The sequence below is a fragment of the Sinocyclocheilus grahami genome, unplaced genomic scaffold (genome assembly GCF_001515645.1).
Source record: "Sinocyclocheilus grahami isolate Dianchi unplaced genomic scaffold, SAMN03320097.WGS_v1.1 scaffold2566.1, whole genome shotgun sequence".
In the NCBI taxonomy this organism is placed as follows: Eukaryota; Metazoa; Chordata; class Actinopteri; order Cypriniformes; family Cyprinidae; genus Sinocyclocheilus; species Sinocyclocheilus grahami.
The window spans coordinates 50,742-72,741 of record NW_015507745.1 but is presented as its reverse complement, the minus strand read 5'-3'; the positions used below and the strand labels follow the sequence as shown (position 1 = coordinate 72,741).

The window sequence follows — 22,000 nt, the reverse complement described above, 5'->3', positions numbered from 1 at the left end:
ATAGTCGTGATTAAGTTTTGAAGCAAGCAGGGATATCTGGAGGAGTATCATCTGAACTGAGATACTGTTGTGAAGATGCTGTTTGTTAAAGAGGAGAGTGAGGAGAACACGAGTGAAGCAGAACCCTGGAGAATAAAACACGAGGAACCAGAACCCCGGAGAATAAAACACGAGGAACCAGAACCCCGGAGAATAAAACACGAGGAACCAGAACCCCGGAGAATAAAACACGAGGAACCAGAACCCCGGAGAATAAAACACGAGGAACCAGAACCCCGGAGAATAAAACACGAGGAACCAGAACCCCGGAGAATAAAACACGAGGAACCAGAACCCCGGAGAATAAAACACGAGGAACCAGAACCCCGGAGAATAAAACACGAGGAACCAGAACCCCGGAGAATAAAACACGAGGAACCAGAAACCCGGAGAATAAAACAGGATCATGGAGGTTGGTGTTCATTCTTCATTAATCTTTAATGACTGTTTGCCTATAAAAGATGGAACGAACATCAGGTGTAAAATAAAAGAAAAGGAATGCCTAGAAATCTTTTTGTAATGAATTCTTGCATAAATTCTTCCACTCAGCTGTTGTTGTCAGTTTTGCAACATGCTAATTATTATTTATGATGTTACACATAAAGCAGCTGTTTTAGAGAGAGAGAGATACATGGTCAGAATTATTTTGGCACCCTAAGAAAATATGATTAAAGAAGGGTGTGAAAATAAACCTGTATTTATACCTTTTGATCTTTCAGAAAATAAATAAAAGTAAATTAAATAAAATTTTTGGAATAAAAAATGTTAATGCAGATATATTTTCACAGGCTTATTTGTTCATATTAGGGCTGAACAATTAATTGTATTTGCGATAATATGGCAATATGAAAAAATGCAATTTTTCAATCGCAGAGGCTGCGATTTGGTCACGTTACATGCAAGAGTAAAGAGCTGCGTTCGACTTGAAGATCGATTGGTGTAGACATCAAAGTAGAGACCTTTTTATGAGATGGATTTTTTTTCCGCGCCCGCCCGCTCCCGCAGAAATATCTTATCTGGTCCCGCTCCCGCCCGCAAAAGTCCACATAAAAGTAATCTATATAGATTTTTTTCAGTACATGAAGAAATTTACATGAAATGGTTCTGTAACATCTCCTAAGCTCCACAACATCCCAGCATAAACACTCGCCATAACATATTTGTTATTTAGACTAAGCATCAACATTCACAAACCAATGTTATTTTTAACAGAAAAGCATGTTATAAATAGAAACTATGCCTAGCTTGCACTTGTCAATCATTTTAATGTTAATATTAGTTGTTCTTTTTGCTTTTGTGCAAAACAGCTAAATAACAATTTATATGTTTTAGACACTTTATGTTTAGGTCATTTCTATTTTGCGGGAGTCCCGCGAATCATTTTATTCTCCCTCATCCCGCACACACACGAGTCTCTTCCCACCCGCACTCGCCCATCAAGAGTTGTCCCGGTTCATACCGTGTTTATTTTTGTTATGAAATGAATTTTTTAAATACCGCAATACCGGTGTATGTCGCTTAAACAATGTTCGGAATGCGACCATTTTGAAAGGGGTCCCTTTTCACTGTTGCACTGTGGTGAGGGAACAGCTGTATGTGTTACGAATAGGGGTCGACCGATTATTGGCCTTGCCGATTATTGGTGCCGATATTAAGCATTTTTATGATTATCGGTATCGTTCATTTTCAAAACCGATTTGTCGATTAAATTATTACATTTTGAAACGCGCTATTTGGCTCCAATGCAGCCTGTCGGAGCTCAACACTCTGTGACCTAGAGCAATCTCCGCCCACCTGATTTGTTGGGAGTCATGAGTCTGACCAATCAACGCGGAAGACTGAAGGCACTCTCACACAGAAAGCGCTTGCTAACTGGAGCTGCGTCAGTGATCACGCATCAGTTGTCTCTCAAAGGTAAGACAGCAGCAGACGTTGCTGAAGTTGCAATAAATCACAATCCACTACATTGAAGTTGCAAAACACCTCAATATTATCTATGATTTCCGCAATGCGGAAAACGCGGACAGAATCGCGGAATGCAGTCATATGGAATTTACTGTATAACGCGGAATGTCAGGGAATTTGTCAACGTTTGGATAAATGAATCAAAAGTAGGTCAGTACACTTAAATCGAATCTCGCAAAAATACTATTTAAATATGAATCCTGCATGTTCTGCGTGTCTCTGTTAATGAATGACGCAGACGTGCGGTTTTGTGTACTACACATACTGAAGAGCGGGTGACGCTCGCGGTGTTTTCAATATCTGCCTTCTCACTAAGTGATGACATAAATACATGAACAGCATCCCTAGAACTGCTCTCAGAGTCACTTCATGAGCATTTGACCATTTAATTTGAGTAAAACTAGCGTCATATCATATACATAGGCTAGAGAAACTTAAAAGGTCCTCATGGCAACCCGTCAAAATATAAGTCCGGTATAGCCGAATATATTACTGCGGTGCAGTAGAATATACGTAATACTACTACAACAATTATTACAACTTTTGTTGAGAATAATCACATAATACGCTATTTCTTCCATGTTTTAATTTTAAACTCCTTTGTTTGCCAAAAAATAAAGCTTTTAACTCTGATTTGATTAAAAGATAAATTAATGTGTTATGCCTTAATTTGCACTGTACTGTAAATTAAAACTAACATAAATTTCTAGTGTCACATAAACCAAGATTAGGATGACAAAAATTGAGAAATTTTAATAGGCTATTGAATTAAGTGTGCCTATAATAGGCTATTAGTGTTATAGTTTCATGAAAAAAGTTGCGGTCTTGTTAACAACTTCTACAATGGAGCTATGAAGACAATTAAATTATTTACACTTATTTTATACATTGTGCTTTTTTAAGTTAATCTATTGATGTGCATTAGATGATGAATTGAATAGTCACCTCTACTATTGTAGGCTATGTTTTAGTCATCAGAAAAGAATTGAGGAATTATTAGAGGTTATGCTATTACACATACATTTCTAACATGTACATTTTTGAAGCCAAATACGTATTTACCCAAGATGTTTAACTGTAGTACAGTATTCATATGCTTAATCATGAAGCATACAGTGGCCCCACTTTTAACTCTCTTTATTGTACCCTTATTGTAGATGGATGTACAGGGGAAGGGCAGTGTGTGAGTACTACACTCAACCAACATCAGGGAAGGCAGTGTGCAAAACATGTAGAGATGTTGTCAGTATGAGTGGTACAATGGCAAAAAGTGCCAGTACTTCAAACCTGTGGTCTCATCTTAGGATTCATCACCATGACTTGTATAAATCTGCACAAACAAGCGAACCTGAATCTGAGCAGGGGGCAACATCCACATGCCAGCCTACAATACATGACATGTTTCAGAAACAAAAAAATGGATAAATCTGGATGACAGATCAAAACAAATAGACAAACTTATCACAGAAATTATAATTGCTGACAACCAACCATTCACTATGGTCTCTGACGTTGGCTTTAAGCGACTCATGGATGTGGCAGAACCACGATATGCACTAAAAAGTGAGAAGTATTACCATACTGAGAAGCTGCCAGAAATCTACGAAAGGTTTGTAAGCAAGATAAAAACCCTGATCCAGCCAGAGAGTGCTGGCTTCTCACTCTCCTTTACAACAGATTGCTGGTCAGGATCAGCAGAGTCAATGATGAGCCTAACGTGCCATTACATTGACAATGAATGGAACAGAAGGCAGGTTGTTTTAAATACAAGAGTAATGCACGGATCCCATACTGGGGAATATATCAAAGACACATTCCTGCACATGCTGGAGAAATGGAAAATTACCAAAGACCGTGTAGTTCTTGTCCTGCGAGACAATGGCGCAGACATGGTGAAGGGCTTGAGGCTTGCCGATATTCCAGACCTTAGCTCCACAGCACATTCATTGCAGCTGGTGGTAAATGATGGGTTGGCCAGCCAAAGAGCTGTAATAGATGTGATTGCCATGCTAAAATTGCCATGTCACTCACTTCCAACATTCCATCTTGGCCAAGCAGCGTCTGCGAAACATCCAAAGGGACCTTGGCCTACCAGAGCACAACTTAATCCAGGCAGTCCCAACAAGGTGGAACTCAACACCACATGCTGCAAAGGGCACTGGAACAAAAGCGTGCTCTTAACATCTACTCTGCGGGAACACGGCGGTTTTACATGTCCAGCTGCTCACCAGTGGGACATTGTATCCAATTTGGTTGAAACACTCATCCCCATTGAGGAAGTGACACTAGAGGTGAGCTACAGTAATTCATCTGCGTCCAGTATCATTCCCAATGCTACTTGAAGCTGAAGGGCCATCAACACAAGGCATCAGAACGTTCAGGGAGGTAATGAGGGAGAGCCTAATCAAACGATTCGCCAAACTTGAAGACTCAAAAACTGTGGTTCTGGCATGTCTTTTGGATCCACGTTATAAGAGTCATGCATTCTCCTCTGCCTCTACACTAAACAAGGTCACTCCAGTGGTGGAAACAGAATGAAGGGCGCTTCAAGCTACTTGCCAAAGAAGCAAGAAAATTTCTTTGCTCACCACCCTCATCAGTCCCTAGTGAGCAAGTCTTCAGTGAAGTGTCTGCAATTTATGACAAGAGAAGAAGCAAGCTCACTGGAGAGCATGCCGAGCAGCTCTGCTTCCTGCACCACAACCTGGTGCTGCTGGATTGGGACTACTAATTGTTACCCATTTTATTAGCTTATAAAACTTCAGGGAGCTATTACATTTATTTTCCATTAAGTTAATTTGTTGCTTGTTGTTGTTTACTTCTTTAAGTTTTACAAAATGTTTACAGAATGCTGCTGGGTGTTTTTTATGTTGTTATTATTATTAATATTAATGTTTATTTAATATTATTATTAACAATTCTCAGAATTAAAGATATGTTTAAAAGCATTTAAAGAAAGTTTTTGTCAGAGCCCTTGTTATTATTAATTTTGACATCAATTTACATTTTTTGTACCAGGCATATATATCGGTTCAAAATATCGGTTATCGGTCTACGTAGTCTGTAATAATCGGCATCGGCCCTGAAAAACACATATCGGTCGACCCCTAGTTACTAAGCGTGAAAGTTCCGAAACTGAAGCTGTAGAACTAATAGAACGTGATGACACAGAAGAACTTATCCACAATATCCACATTTACCGCCACAAATATCCACCGCCCCCTGCCATCAGCTCTACTTTAGCACTAGATTTAGCAACTTTCAGACCCTTTCAGCTGCTTTATTTTCCATAGAATATTTATACTGACAAACCCAGCGACTTTTTTGTATAAACCTTAGCTATGGTTCAATTGGAAGATTTTGCCAGTGCTGTCCCATGAACGCGAGGTCTGACTTTCCCAGAGAAGTGTCACCTCTCTTGGCGTCTGTTCTGTGCAGTGAGCGGCAGAGAAGCAGCGCATTCAGTTGGCCGCACCGCAACCAACTCGTCAATAAATGAGTACAAAACAGCGTTTCCTAGCACCTGTCGCTTACTGATTGTTTGGAATTATAAATATGAGCGTAGCCCTTCTGTTAATATCACATGCAATATTTTGTTTGTTGTTGTCTTTAGTTTGTTACTCAGACACAGGCAGTGCGCTGCATGAGACAAAAAAGTAATATAGCCAAAACAACCGCATAGCCACTCTTTAGTGTAGATGCATGTTGATTTTATCAGACGATGCCATGTTTATAAATGAGTGACTCCTGGTTAACGTATTAAAAGGTGTCATGTTTAGTCACTATTTAGTGTGGTATTTATTGACAATAACCACTCATCATGACAATAAAATAGGGCAAGTCTATATACTGCAGTATTTCCTCTTTCAATCAGTAGAAAATATGGTTAACACCCGGTCATGCATGAAAAAAAATACTGTCATGTACCGTGAAACCGGTATAATTTTGAAAAATACCGTGATATCAATTTTTGGTCATACCGCCCAGCACTACTCCCGCGGGAGTGCAGGTATCTACATCAAAGTATGGCGAGATAAAGCATTAGGAGAGGTCCCATAGACTTACATTGACGGAATGTTCAAATGAGCCAGGACTATTCAAACTCCAACTGTCAAAATTAAAATCTAAACACACTGAAGCCCATTAGACTCAATCAGACTTCCCTTCTATGTACGATTTATAATCCATTCAAACTCATCTATATATCTATCTATCTATCTATCCTAGCTACCTGCTAATCATGCTATAAACGTACTAACAACATGCTAGTAGCATGCTAATCATGTTAGAAACATGCTAGCGACATGCTAGTAACTTGCTAATCATGCTATCAACATGCTAGTTACTTGCTAATTGGGGCTGGGTTTTGACAAAAATTTACAATTAACAAGCATTCACAAGCTTTCGATTCGATTCAATATCGATTATTTTGTATTAGAGCCCGACCGATATATCGTTTTGTCGATATTATCGGCCGATATGAGCCTGTTGCCGATATATTGGTATCGGCGAATATGCCGCCGATATGACATTTTTTTTACAGAACATATAATGCAGATAAAATGCTTGAAATGGTGTAATTACTTAGTTTTTCCAGCAGAGCGCGCTCCATTGTTTGCTACTGGCTACCTGGATGAAATGCTTTAAAGCTTAAGTCTATGAAAAAACCATTGAAACTTTGAACGGCCATATCTCCGTTACGGCGCGGCGATTCCGCACCAAATTTGGGGGATCCCTTCAGCTCGAGGAACCCTCTGGAATGCGAATCGAGTGTACGTCTAGAGGCCCTCTTTCGAATGAGCGTCGATAGCCCCCTGGGTTCGGGAGTTACATATGGTTAAATTCGCGGTCCGGCACCAACCGATCTAGCGATCCCGGGAGGCTACCGACGCGCGGAGGGTGGCGTTCGAGAGGGCTCCTCGAGCTGAAGGGATCCCCCGAATTTGGTGGAGATCCGCCAGCGAGTTCGCGAGATAGTGAAACCAGTCAACACTTTCCCTTCAGTAAGGAGGTTTCTTGTTCAGGCAGCATTCAAGCGTTGTCTTATTCGACCGTTAGTGCTCTGCGAAGTGGACTTCACATGAAATTCCATAATTTCTAAACATTAAACATTGACTGTCAGTCTTTATTCACCTGTTTCTCGTTTAAATTAATTAAAGTAAATAGTGTAAATTACATCGCTAATGTCATAGAATAGCACATTGTAACGCAGTGTTACAGTGTGCCCCATCTGCGCAACTGGAATTTAAAACTGGTTAGTGTCTTCTGCTAGTAATCAAATCATTAAAAAACGATCGGAACTGATAAATAACAGATTGGAGATTAAAATAATAGCAGATTTGTCTAATTTTAAATGAATAATAAAAACGGAGATACAAAATTTACTTAAGCCAGAATTTTAATTTTACTTTGGTAAAATAAATATTCAAACCACGTGTGTTACAACTATATATATATATATTCTGTTTATGTATATACTGTATTCTATATATAGTACCAGTCAAATGTTTGGACACACAAATGGGAAAGTGTCCAAACGTTTGACTGGTACTGTACTATAATATACACAAAGAATATTGGCCGATATATCGGTATCGGCCTTTTTTAAACCCCCAAATATCGGTATCGGGCCCATATCGGTGGGGCTCATTTTTGCCAAATTTTCTCATGGAAAAAAAAATCTCTTAACTAATGCTGTAAAATATACATAAGAGTCAGTTGTACTAGCTACATTACTATAATATTGAAGGTTAAAACTGATTTGTAGACTATACACTTGTGCTAAAATTACACTTAATAAAGTTTTTAAAATAAAGTTACAATTATATAATAATATTTCTACTTCAATTCGTTTTTTTATAGGCTATAAACATTTAAATGGTGGCTGTCATAAAACTTGATGGATTTATTCAAACATAAATTAAACACTGAAGAGCAGTAACAATCATAATGAAAATGTTATATGATGCATATATTAAGCAACATGCCCCTCTCTACAGTTTATTTTTCTATCTGACTAATGTGTTCTTGGTCACCGAATATGTTTCTTACTCTGGTAAATGTGACGTTATGTGACATTGTTTACAAGCCGTTATATTGACGTCTTTGCGTGGCTGAAACACTGATCGAGCGATTACATGAGACAGGATACAGATTGTAAAGTTGTACTCTTTATTTTAACTTACCTTCGGAACTGAAGTGTTTGAGTTTTGGATGACCGATCGCTTATGTTTTTCTACAGGAGGAAAACGCGCAACAAGAGACTTTGCGCATTACGTTCATATTCTGCTGTTCTGTGGCGACGGATTTGCGGGTCTTTTCTTTTTCTTGCAGGACCCTGTAGGTTACGGTACTAAATTAGTTTTAATCATTTAATCACCACCACAGCGTCTTGTCTCCATTGGCAACACGCACGATTTGTGTCGATTGCAAGGGACGTCGCAGGTATCAGAGAGTGCAAGTGGCGATTGCAAGTGACTTCGTAATTTTATTTTTTCTTGTCTTCACCACCTGGCTATACTGTTGTAAAATGTTGAGAGATTCAAACAAAAAGTAATCAATAAATAGTAAAAAATAAAAAAGACTGCAAGTGACGTCGCTAGCGGAAGTGCAAGTGTCTGAGAGTGCAAGCGCCAAGTTGCAGCCAGACCCTTTTGAATACTTATGAATGGGAGAAAATGCAACGGCCAATATGGCGAATAAGCCCCGCCTACTAAATGTAAAAGCCAATCGTTGATTAGTAAAGTCATCGCATCACTGCACAGCTGCTGTTAGAAGCTCCGGTTCCTATAGAAACAGGCAGCATTCACAAACTCGCGCTCATGACTGCGCATGCGTATTGGCTGCTCTAGCCTGACAAATAAGCCCTTTTATCGCTATTTCAGCATAAGAAACAACAATTATGAGGCAGCTGTTGTAAGATTTCATTGGTGATTTCAAATATGAAATTTAATTGTAAGCTTGGTGAACAGTTTTGGAGAATTTGATGTTTCCTCATTCAAAGAGATGGGAGCTGCACTTGCATTCCCGGGAGGCATTTTAAAGATGGCCGTCGAGTGAAATGACTTGTTCTAAAGGCACAATATGTAATTTTTACAAACAAAGAGACAAAGGCGCAGTTTGATGACGCCGTTACTGAGTGTGGAATCATGGGAGTTGTAGTCTTCATCCCTACAGCCGAAGCAATCCGACGGGTCTCGGGCAGAAGTCATGTTCATGGATGAGCTAATGATTTATTAATGTAGTAGAATGAAGCAGGGTGAGGCTGAAAGCCGTCGAAGCGAAACAAGTTCGCTGAACGAGCGTGACACACGGCTTGAAAGCTGCGGAGCTTTAAATTTGCCACAGTCGACCGCTTCCTCTCCTTCTGGTCGTGCGTATGTGGGGGAAAAAATCAGCGCTGTTTTATCATAATAGATACATTTGAAAGTTCTGTTATAATGCTACTCTGTGCGGTCGTCACCGGTCTAACAAAACGCACAACATATTAAAGCATCTTTGGTGTTTCCATATGTTTTCTACAAAATAAAACCGGAAATCGAGGGGTTATGACATCATTGGCAGTTGACACAATGACACTATGGACACGGTCCGTGTCACTAGATAAAATTGCTTATTTCTCTGGATTTAAACATTCTTCGAAACATTTGGGATAATGTAAGACACAAGTCAGCAAAATATATAACACTGTTGTAGTGAATTTTGGATATTTTAATAAAAAAATCATACATATTGTGCCTTTAAAGGGATGTTAACTGTTTTTCAATACAAGTACGCAAAGTTCAGACTTGCATGCTTGGTAGTTTGGACTTTGCAAGTTCGACTTGAGAGTGTGAACTCTTGGGGACGGGAGGATGACAGTTCGGTAATTCTGCAAATGGAACAGCAGCATACTTGATAACGTCAGTCAGCTCGCCTTGGCTTCTCCTATAATCCTTACTATATGTTTATTTACAGTAAGACGAAATATGATATCAAAGGCACTGCCTCTTTTCTGTTTCATTTAAACATATTAATAGCCACAAACGTATGGTTCATGCAACGTATACACACATTACAATAAAAAAATGACATCAAACACCACTGCCTCTTTGTTTTATTCATTGTGTGTATCCTTAACAATAGAGCCCGACCGATATATCATTTTGCCGATATGAGCCTGTCGCCGATATATTTGTATCGTGCATATGCCGCCATTATTTTTTTTACATAACATATGATGTAGATAAAATGCTTGAAATGGTGTAATTACTTAGTTTGTCCAGCAGAGCACGCTCCATTGTTTGCTACTGGCGACCTGGATGAAATGCTTTGAAGCTTAAATCTATGGAAAACCATTGAAAATTTGAACGGCCATATCTCCATAACGGCGCAGCGAATTCGCATCAAATTCGGGGGATCCCTTCAGCTGGAGGAACCCTTTCGAACATGAATCGAGTGTACGTCTAGAGGCCCTCTTTTGAATGAGACCACCGCCCACGTCGATAGCCCCCGGGGTTCGGGAGTTACGGGTGGTTCAATTTGTGGTCCGGCGTTGACTGATCTAGCGATTCTGGGGGGCTACTGACACAAGGAGGGTGGCATTCGAGAGGGCTCCTCAAGTTGAAGGGATCCCCTGAATTTGGTGGAGATCCGCTGACGCGTTCGCGAGATAGTGACACCAGTCAACACTTTCACATTAGTAAGGAGGTCTCTTGTTCAGGCAGCAGCATTCAAGTGTTGTCTTATTCGACCGTAAGCACCCTGCGAAGTGGACTTCACATGAAATTCCGCCATGATTTCAGTTCCAAGGAAGGTACACGTTACATTCAAAGGGCATTAAAGTGCGCAAGATGTGAATTTATATTCTATTTATTTACAGAGGTATATTATGTCACACTTCACACTTCTAGTAAGTTTCATCTGTGTGTGAAGACAGTAGCGCAAATCTGTGAATGAATGTTCTGAAGTGAAATAAACTTCAACGGAATAAAGTTGAATGGAATTTGAATTGAATTAAAGATGATTAAACTTCAACTTTACTGTTCAGTGCACTGATACAGCATTCAAGCGTTGTCTTATTTGACCGTTAATGCCCCGGGAAGTGGACTTCACATGAAATTCCGCCATGATTCCAGTTCCAAGGGAACGTACACGTTACATTCAAAGGGCATTAAAGTGCGCAAGATGTGAATTTATATTCTATTTATTTACAGAGGTATATTATGTCACACTTCACACTTCTAGTAAGTTTCATCTGTGTGTGAAGACAGTAGCGCAAATCTGTGAATGAATGTTCTGAAGTGAAATAAACTTCAACGGAATAAAGTTGAATGGAATTTGAATTGAATTAAAGATGATTAAACTTCAACTTTACTGTTCAGTGCACTGATGTCAGACTCATTTTGGATAATAAAGTTTATTATTAAATTGTTAAATGCCCTGCCTCCATTACGTATCTCTGTCACGTCAAGTGTTTGATCACCACATTTGAGTGATCATTGCAAAAAATATGTGTTTATGTATATGTTCTGTTTATGTATATACTGTATTCTATATATAGTACCGGTCAAATGTTTGGACACACGAATGGGAAAGTGTCCAAACTTTTGACTGGTACTGTACTATAATATGGTTAAACGGATCGTAGTTGATCCGTGATCAGTATGGACCAAACCCCACGGTTCGGCACGCATGTGACCCGCAGATTAATTGCAAAATTTAACCATAACAGAGTATAAGTTTATAATTTGTTCATAATTAAGCAAGCGCCACTGTGCTCTTGGGAACCTTAAGTGCAGCAGAATTTTTTTTGTAACCTTGGCCAGATCTGTGCTTTGCCACAATTCTGTCTCTGAGCCCAGACGGCAGTTATTTTGACCTCATGATTCTCATTTGCTCTGACATGCACTGTGAGCTGTAAGGTCTTATATAGACAGGTGTGTGGCTTTCCTAATCAAGTCCAATCAGTATAATCAAACACAGCTGGACTCAAATGAAGGTGTAGAACCATCTCAAGGATGATCAGAAGAAATGGACAGCACCTGAGTTAAATATATGAGTGTCACAGCAAAGGGTCTGAATACTTAGGACCATGTGATATTTCAGTTTTTCTTTTTTAATAAATCTGCAAAAATGTCAACAATTCTGTGTTTTTCTGTCAATATGGGGTGCTGTGTATACATTAATGAGGGAAAAAAATTAACTTAAATGATTTTAGCAAATGGCTGCAATATAACAAAGAGTGAAAAATTTAAGGGGGTCTGAATACTTTCCGTAGCCACTGTACACATTATATTATGACAAAATACCCATCTCGACAATGATTTAGGTTAATATAGATGGAGCAGCAAATAATAAGGGACACTATTTTCAACAATATGTATGTTAGATAATTATGTAGTTGATCAAACATATTTTAATAGTTCTCCTTATAGAAACGTGATTTGTGTCTATAAAGTTTTAAAAATTATATTTTGAAGATCAATGTACCTCATTCATGAAAAGTTTCAGGGAGGTAAAATGTATAAAATTGCATCAAAAGGAACACAATTTTGAATAAAAATTGTCTTCACACTGTTACACCAGGGTTGACTTGTATGTACTTTCACATTTCTGTTTTTGTTTGGTTGTTTTTGAAGTTACTGACAAATGAACTGTTTTTGCTTTTATTTTAGAGTTTATTGAAGAAAGTGAGGAGAACGAAGAATTGAGTGAAGATGAGGAGAAAGATCATGTCAAAACTGGAGAAAAACCTTTGAGTTGCTCTCAAACCAAACATAAAGATTTAAAGAAAAGAGGAGCCAAAATATCTTGTGATCAGTGCGAGAAGAGTTTCACACAATCATTAAGCCTAAAGAAACACATGAACATCCACACTGGAGAGAAACCTTGTAAGTGTTCACACTGTGACAAGAGATTCAGTCAGTCAACACATCTGAAAACACACAAGGTAGACCACACTGGAGAGAAACCGTACACATGTGATAAGTGCGGGAAGAATTTTTCACGGAAAGGAATCCTTATGACACATATGAGAATTCATACAGGAGAAAAACTGTACACATGTAATCAATGTGGAAATAGTTTTGCATACTTAGCAAACCTTAACGAACACATGAACATCCAAACTGGAGAGAAACCTTATAAGAGTTCACACTGTGACAAGAGATTCAATCAGTCAACACATCTGAAAACACATGAGAGGATCCACACTGGAGAGAAACCGTACACATGTGATAAGTGCGGGAAGAATTTTTCACGGAAAGGAATCCTTATGACACATATGAGAATTCATACAGGAGAAAAACTGTACACATGTAATCAATGTGGAAATAGTTTTGCATACTTAGCAAACCTTAACGAACACATGAACATCCACACTGGAGAGAAACCTTATAAGTGTTCACACTGTGACAAGAGATTCAATCAGTCAACACATCTGAAAACACATGAGAGGATTCACACTGGAGAGAAACCTTATACGTGTTCACACTGTGACAAGAGATTCAGTCAGTCAACACATCTGAAAACACATGAGAGGATCCACACTGGAGAGAAACCGTACACATGTAATCAGTGCGGGAAGAATTTTTCACGGAAAGGAATCCTTATGACACATATGAGAATTCATACAGGAGAGAAACTGTACACATGTAATCAATGTGGAAAGAGTTTGAAATGCAAATATAGTCTTGAGCGTCACATGAGAGTTCATACTGGAGAGAAACCGTACACTTGTGATCAGTGCGGGAAGAATTTTGCACGGAAAGGAATCCTTATGACACATATGAGAATTCATGCAGGAGAGAAACTGTACACATGTATTCAATGTGGAAAGAGTTTGGTTAGCAAATATAGTCTTGAGCTTCACATGAGAGTTCATACTGGTGAGAAACTGCACACATGTAATCAATGTGGAAAGAGTTTGATTAGCAAATATAGTCTTGAGCTTCACATGAGAGTTCATACTGGAGAGAAACCGTACACTTGTGATCAGTGCGGGAAGAGTTTCAGACAATCATTACACCTTAAGAAACACATGAATATCCACACCGGAGAGAAACCGTACACATGTGATCAATGCAGCAAAACATTTTTGAGGGCTTCTGAACTGAAGACACACCTGAGAGTTCATACAAAGGAGAAGCCACATTCATGTTATTTGTGTGGAAAGAGTTTTACACGTTTTTCAACATTGAAAGAACATCAGAAAATACATACAGCTGTGAGAGAGTACGTGTGCTTTCAGTGTGAAAAGACTTTTACTTCAGTGAAGTGTTTAAAACAGCATGAGAGGATCCACACTGGAGAGAAACCGTACACATGTGATCAATGCAGCAAAACATTTTTGAGGGCTTCTGAACTGAAGACACACCTGAGAGTTCATACAAAGGAGAAGCCACATTCATGTTATTTGTGTGGAAAGAGTTTTACACGTTTTTCAACATTGAAAGAACATCAGAAAATACATACAGCTGTGAGAGAGTACGTGTGCTTTCAGTGTGAAAAGACTTTTACTTCAGTGAAGTGTTTAAAACAGCATGAGAGGATCCACACTGGAGAAAAACCTTATAAGTGTTCACACTGCAACAAGAGATTCAGTCATTCATCAAATCTGAAAAGACACGAGAGGATCCACACTGGAGAAAAACCTTATAAGTGTTCACACTGCAACAAGAGATTCAGTCATTCATCAAATCTGAAAAGACACGAGAGGATCCACACTGGAGAGAAACCGTATCACTGCACTGCATGTGGGAAGTGTTTCAATAATTCATCTGCTCTACACAGACATACAAAAAAACATTCACAGTAAGTATTCAAGATTCAGCTGAAATTCTGCTCAAATTAAAGATGGAGTTCCTCCCCAAATAACTGTAAAAACATTTTATTATTGTGCTTTCTTATTTTTCTTCACTGTTGTTTTGACTCTTCTGTGTTTCTCTTGTAAGAAGGGATGGGTACCAGAACACGGTATTTAATGGGCCCTTTTTTCATGAAAAAAATAATACCATTAAAGAACTGAACTGATGTGCAGTATCGTAAGAATTGTAATACCGTTAAAATCTTAACGATACCCAGGGCTCGAATTGAGGGGGAATGCGGGGGATGGCATTCCCCTGATCATCCCCTTTAGATTAATAATGTGTATTATGTAAAACTTATCATGCAAATGAAATGTTAAAATACTAATTTAGAAAACTAAATAACGGCAATTGGCCAATCAAAACTTGGTACTGTATGAAGCTGCGCACAGCTGAAGCAAGTTTTCGTCATTTTTCCCACAAAAGGATTCAAGCGCAACTTTTGAATTAAAAAAAAAGAAGACAACAGATGGTATGGCTTTTCCTCGATTAGAATTTAAAGACATTCCCCTGACATAATGTTATTGTACTGTATGTCTGACTGTGAGGGACTGAGAGACGATACGAGAGCTGACATTATCAAGTATGTCACCGACTTTGAACAAGACGGATTTTTGTTTGTTTGTTGCAAAGTCCAAATGCATTCACTGCACGATTAAGTCTATTAGAATGCAGTTAGAATGCCCTTATAATTCAAGCAATGAAATAAAAAATTCCCATGTATGAGTTTTTGTTTTTATATTCATTGCACAAGGAATGTACTTTTCTGAATATCTATTTTATTTTATGTTTTACAGTGCATAGGAACATGGTGTTTCATTCCTTGAATAAATCAGTTTTTGAACAAATCTGTTTTTTTCTGTTTATTTATTTATTAAGCACAATTAAAACAATGTAACATTGACCAATGTGCTGTACACTCTCTAAATAAAAATGACAGTATTAACTTTCAGACAAACAATGACCAACAACAGCAAATGTTATAAAAAAAGCCTCTTGCTAATTAGTCTGCAGAACCAAACGCTAATTCAAGTAAATGCACTTTCAATTTTCGTTTAAAATAACCTAATGACGGAGCCAGTCTGAGATGTAGAGGTAGCTTATTCCAGCGCTTCGGAGCTGCTACAGCAAATGCCTGTTCACCACTCAATTTTAATCTAGTCCTTGGAATGTCTAGGATAATTTGATTTGCTGATCTCAGAGACCTGGGTGGTTTGTATATACGATCAATTCAATTGATCAATCTATACTGAGATTATACTGAATCTATACTGAAAATCTATACTATCAACAAATCAATTCTATACTGCACTGGCAACCACTGAAGTGACATAAAAAACAGCTTGTAACACCGATTTAAGTGAGTACCTGTTAAAAGCCTAGCAGCCGCATTTTTAAACCAATTGAAGACGATTTAACAATACTTGGCTCATACCCACATTCAGTGAGTTACAGTATTCCAGTCTTACAAAAATAAAAGCATGAATAATCCTTTCAAAATCACTAGAGGGCAGAAACTGTTTAACCTTTGCTATTGATCTTACATAGACGAAACAAGAGTTGATCTGTTTATCAAATTTCAAAGAATTATCAAATTGGACACCAAGGTTCTTCACCACAGATTTACAGAAGGGAGCTAAATTGCCCAAGTCAAAAGAGTATTGGGCGTCAGGAGCCCCGAACCAGATTATTTCAGTTTTGCTTTAATTCAAATTCAGATAATTTTGTGACATCCAAGATTTAACTTAATTTTAAACAACTCAAAAGTGACTCAAATGAGCTTTTATCCTGTTTCTGCAAAGGTAGATATACTTGAGTGGCATCTGCGTAACAATGAAAAGATACTCCATGCTTATGAAATATAGAACCTAAGGGTAAGATATATAATGAAAACAAGACTGGGCCGAGAATGGATCCTTGTGGAACTCCACTAGACAATGGGGCCATTTTAGAGTAATGTTGACCAAAATGGACTTAAAACGTCCTATTAGAAAGAAAGAATATGAACCACTCAAGTGTCATACCCCGAATTCCCACTATCTTTTCTAGATGAGAGACAAGAATATTGTGATCAATGGTATCAAATGCTTCACTGAGATCTAGTAAAACTAAAACCACTGAGCTGCCTGAATCAATTGAAATAAAATAAATAGAATCGAGAATCAAAATCGAGTGAACCAGTGATTCAATGGTCCATTCAGATGGACTCACTTGTTTAGTTTCTAATTGAATCAGCCGTTTTGAACAAATTGTTTGATTTGAATGTTTCAATAAATAATTCATTAACACATATTCCTTGGTCGTTAACAGTAGTGAATTAAGTGTTAATGAATAAACTACCTGTTAGTTCTTCAATAATTCATTATTAGTTATGCAGTAAGTAAGAAACCATATTCTAAAGAGCTACCTTTTTTGTTTGTTTGTTTTTCCAGACTACATCCAAAATAGTGTTTCCACATCTGAGATAAAGGCAGTCATAAGAACCCAGTGGAACGATGAGGATAAGCTCTTCAAAAAATTAAACCTGCCTGAATAATGAGGGAAGAAATGTGCATGATTTGTAAATAAACACTGAGTACATTTAGTGTAACTCTCAGCCTGTTATTTTAAGTTTAAATAAAAGTAAAATTATTTTTGGTTGCATTGCTGTTTGAGACATTCACTGTTGTTTTGTACCTTAATTTATTATATTGCAGATGTGTGCAAATAAAACTTGTTATTCTGAATATTCTGGTTGCATTTCAGTGTTACTGTACAGCATTTTATTAGTATTGCACTTCGGTTGTATTGAATTGTACTTCAGTTGTATTATATATTGCAGTACTACTGCAGTTTTATTGCAGTATAATTGTAGTACTACTTCAGCTGTATTGCAGTAAAACTGCGGTTCTATTGCAGTTGTTTGTTAGTAATACTACAGCTCTACTGCAGTTGTATTTCAATAGTACTTCAGATATATTGCAGTAACACGGCAGTAATGCAGGTTTTTCGTGTACAAAAAACTGCATTTTTCTACAAGTAACAAAAACTGCAATAATACTTTTTTAAAAACTGCAGTAATTTTTTGTAAGGGGCTCTTTAACAAAATTGGTCCTTCGATCTGCTGCAGAAGAGTCATGGAGAGGTGGCACAACAGATGCTGCCAGAATTTCTCCTTCCCCATCTGACAGAGTTTCCAGTCCTGTGAGTCAGTATTCATGGCACGTGGTCAATGAGTGGTCCCCGGCTGCCTTTGACGGAGAGCATTTCTATGAAAGACAGCAGGTGAGAGTACCTTCACTGTCTAGAGCTGCCTTGCCCTCTACTCAACCTGCTCAGTTTTCACCATTTCACCCGCCTTGGGAGTTTCAATCATCTCCACAAACTGTCGTTAACACCTCAGGCAAGCCTTCTCAACCTCTGGTGCGCTCTGAGTCTCTTCCAATGCCACTTCCTCACTCATCTACCACCAGGCAGTCATTGCAGTTGACCAGGTGGATTTCTTGGGTAAGATGCTCAGTGAGCTTCAATTGATGAGAGACCACATACAGACGGAACTGCCAGGCAAATGGGAAGTCACCCTGTCAGTTCAGCCTCTTAATTACCCTGATTCCATTCCTGCTAACTATCCAGATGAATCTGTCTGACCAACTTCCTGCAGATTAGCTCTGCCACCTACTGACTACAGTAACTATACCCATGATTCAAGCTGGTATCCAGAGCAGACATTTAAGCCTGTTAGAGCTGTCCACCGGCCTCACCCTCATAAAAGCTACAAGTCAAGGAGACCTGGGTATCTGACACCTACGCACAGAGCTTCTACCTGGCATTCAGATGAGAGAGAGAGAGCACCTATCGCGGTCCTACCCGACCAGTCCAGACTCACAGGGGACCCTTGTGAGTTCACTAGACTAAAGATTGCTCTTGAGAACCTTTTACCTCCTGATGCTACTGAGCTCTTCCGCTATCAGATATTGATGGATCATCTGAGGTTAGATGAAGCCCATCTAGTAGCCGACTCCTATCTTAACTCAACTTTCCCTTATAGTGATACCATGACAGCTCTGATTGAGAGATTTGGCCAATCTTACAAACTAGCCCTCTGAAGGATAACTAAAGTGATATATGCTCCCGACATTCTTTGACAAGCCTTTGACAAGCTCACATAACACTTTATTTCGATAGTCCACTTTAGACATTCTATTAACAGTAAGTAACTTTGCAACTACATGTCAACTAGCAGTTAGTAGAGTATTAGTAGACTATCTGCTTAATATCTTCTAACACTTTCTGCCAACTTATTCTACTAACCCTAAACCTACCCTAACAGTCTACTCTGAGAGTTAGTAGACATGTAGTTGCAAATTAATGAGAATTAGTTGACATGTAGTTGACATGTAGTTACTAAGTTACTTATAGTTAGTAGAATGTCTAAAGTGGACTATCGAAATAAAGTGTAACCAGTTCGCTTGGCAAATTAGATCCCTTGTCGGTATGCTGCAGACTCTGGGCCATGAAGGTCAGGCTGAATTGAGGTGCGGTTCGCATGTGTAGAGGCTGCTAAGCAAACGGACCGAGGGAGAGCATTCAGCTACCATACTTCATGGATCAGATGAGGGCCCTGCCAAACCACCACCTGGACCAGCTCCTATTTCTCTAAGTAGTTCAGGTCACCTAACCAGGTCCTCAAAGCACAAGCCAAAGCTTTCTGTCCATAATGTGACAAAACCGACCATTACCTCAGTCAATGCCATACCTTCAAGTCCTTTAATAAACAGCAGATCACAGATCTTGGAATCCATGGTCCAGAGGAAAAGCCCTGCGTACTATCCGCCAGGATGTACAAACTTTGACTGGAGCCGCAGTCTTCTTCCAGATATATCCAGTAACTCAGCCACAGAAGGTATTCAGAATCTCAGCTTCCTTCACTGCCCAACACCTCTGCCTTGCAGACTGTTCTTACCCTCAGAGTATCCCGGAGAAGTATCAGCACCTGAAGAACTTTCCCCTGCAGTTCTTTGAGGGAGTACACCCACTGCTGCTAATCGGAGCTGACAATACTCACCTCATTACTCCCATATCACCTGTTCATCTAGGCCCCTCTGGAGGACCTGCAGCTATTCAGACAAGGTTCAGGTGGACATTGCAGGGACCTGTAAGACTCTTGAAAGATCAGCTAACAGCTCAACATTGCCTCTTCTTGTCCCTCAGCCCTGCTGAACTACAGTTGAGGAGGAATGTCGAAAGGCTCTGGCAGATCGATGTCTTGTCGTACCGATGTGAGAAGAAAGCTACCCGATCTAAGGAGGATCGAGAGGCTATCAGTCTCTTGGAGGCCAAGATTACATGGGTTGATGTCAATGGAATATTTGGCTATGCAACACCTTTATTGCACTGGAAGGATTTCCCCCTCTTTTGTGCTCCAAAGGAAGCAGTCATGCCTAGTCTCAGAGGCATGGAGCATCAGCTCGCTCGGTCACCAGAGAAGGCAGAGGTGTATAAATATGAAATAAAGAAGCTGGAGTTGACTGGTGCTGCCATCAAACTGCTAAATGAGGGACAGGGAGCCACAGGAGAGAACTGGTATTTTCCACACAATATGATCACTCACAATGGTAAAAATTGCCTAGTGTTTAACTATTCCTTCGAATATGAGGGGCTGAATCTTAATGACTCCTTGCTACCTGGTCCAGTTCTAAGCCCCTCTCTCCATGGTCTCCTCCTGCGGTTCAGGGAGCATTGTGTAGCCATAAGTGGGGATATATGTGAGATGTTTTCATCAGGTCCTGCTACTGCCTGAATACTGACCACTTCTACGTTTCCTATAGCATGACCTGCGATGAGATGACCCTCCAGATAATTATGAATGGCAAGTCCTCCCCTTCGGGACTACGTGCAGCCCCTGCTGTGCCACCTTCACCCTCCAGCGGCACGTGGCTCTGCACAGTTTCTCAGTGGATAAATGCTTCTGCATGGACAACTGTCTACAAAGTTTACCCTCTGTACAAAAAGCATGTCAGTTAGTGGATAAGTTATGCACCCTCTTATCCTTTGGTGGTTTCAACATCCGACAATGGGCCAGTAATATCATATAAGTTGTTTTTCCCCAAGATAAAGCCGACCCATGAGAGTCAACCTTGGGTCTGAGCTGGCACTGCGAGTCTGACCAGCTAGGGTTCAAACATAGACCTGTCACATATATTGCCTTGATGATGAGGAGCATCTGCTGGGTGCTGGCAAGTCAGTATGTCCCTCTTGGGGTCATCCTTCCATATACGACCAGAGCCAAGGTGATCGTGCAACAGCTTTCTTTTAGCCCGATCCAGAGTGGCCCCGCGAAAGCAACAGTCAATACCGAAATTTGAGCTCTGCGCCCCTTTTTAGGTGTACATTTGGCAAAGTATCTTGCAAATGAGCTCACTCTGAATTCGGACAAGATCACCTACTGAACTAACCCCACTGTTGTGCTCCACTGGCTCCATTCCGAATCCTGCTGATACAACTATCCGCCAGGATGTACAAACTTTGACTGGAGCCGCAGTCTTCTTCCAGATATCTCCAGTAACCCAGCCACAGAAGGTATTCAGAATCTCAGCTTCCTTCACTGCCCAACGCCTCTGCCTTGCAGACCATTCTTACCCTCTGAGTATTCTGGATAAGTATCAGCACCTGAAGAACTTTCCCCTGCAGTCCTTTGAGGGAGTACGCCCACTGCTGCTAATCGGAGCTGACAATACTCACCTCATTACTCCCATATCACCTGTTCATCTAGGCCCCTCTGGAGGACCTGCAGCTATTCAGACAAGGTTCAGGTGGACATTGCAGGGACCTGTAAGACTCTTGAAAGATCAGCTAACAGCTCAACATTGCCTCTTCTTGTCCCTCAGCCCTGCTGAACTACAGTTGAGGAGGGATGTCGAAAGGCTCTGGCAGATAGATGTCTTGCCGTACCGATGTGAGAAAAAAAGCTACCCAATCTAAGGAGGATCGATAGGCTATCAGTCTCTTGGAGGCCAAGATTACATGGGTTGATGTCAATGGAATATTTGGCTATGCAACACCTTTATTGCACTGGAAGGATTTTTTGTGCTCTTGTGCTCCAAAGGAAGCAGTCATGCCTAGTCTCAGAGGCATGGAGCATCAGCTCGCTCGGTCACCAGAGGGTGTATAAA

At 39.7% G+C, this 22,000-nt stretch overlaps 1 protein-coding gene and 1 pseudogene across 1 annotated transcript in view; both read left to right on the top strand.

Moving 5' to 3' along the window:
- The first annotated feature begins 439 nt into the window (after positions 1-439).
- LOC107575319 (gastrula zinc finger protein XlCGF57.1-like) overlaps positions 440-22,000 on the top strand; it is a 23,641-nt gene continuing 2,080 nt past the window's right edge. The window contains exons 1-2 of the mRNA XM_016261717.1: positions 440-451; positions 12,660-14,796. Of these exons, the coding sequence (XP_016117203.1) occupies positions 12,848-14,796 (1,949 nt within the window). The 5' untranslated portion in view covers positions 440-451; positions 12,660-12,847. The remainder of the gene's footprint in view (positions 452-12,659; positions 14,797-22,000) is intronic.
- On the top strand, positions 3,265-4,542 carry LOC107575318 (zinc finger BED domain-containing protein 4-like; annotated as a pseudogene).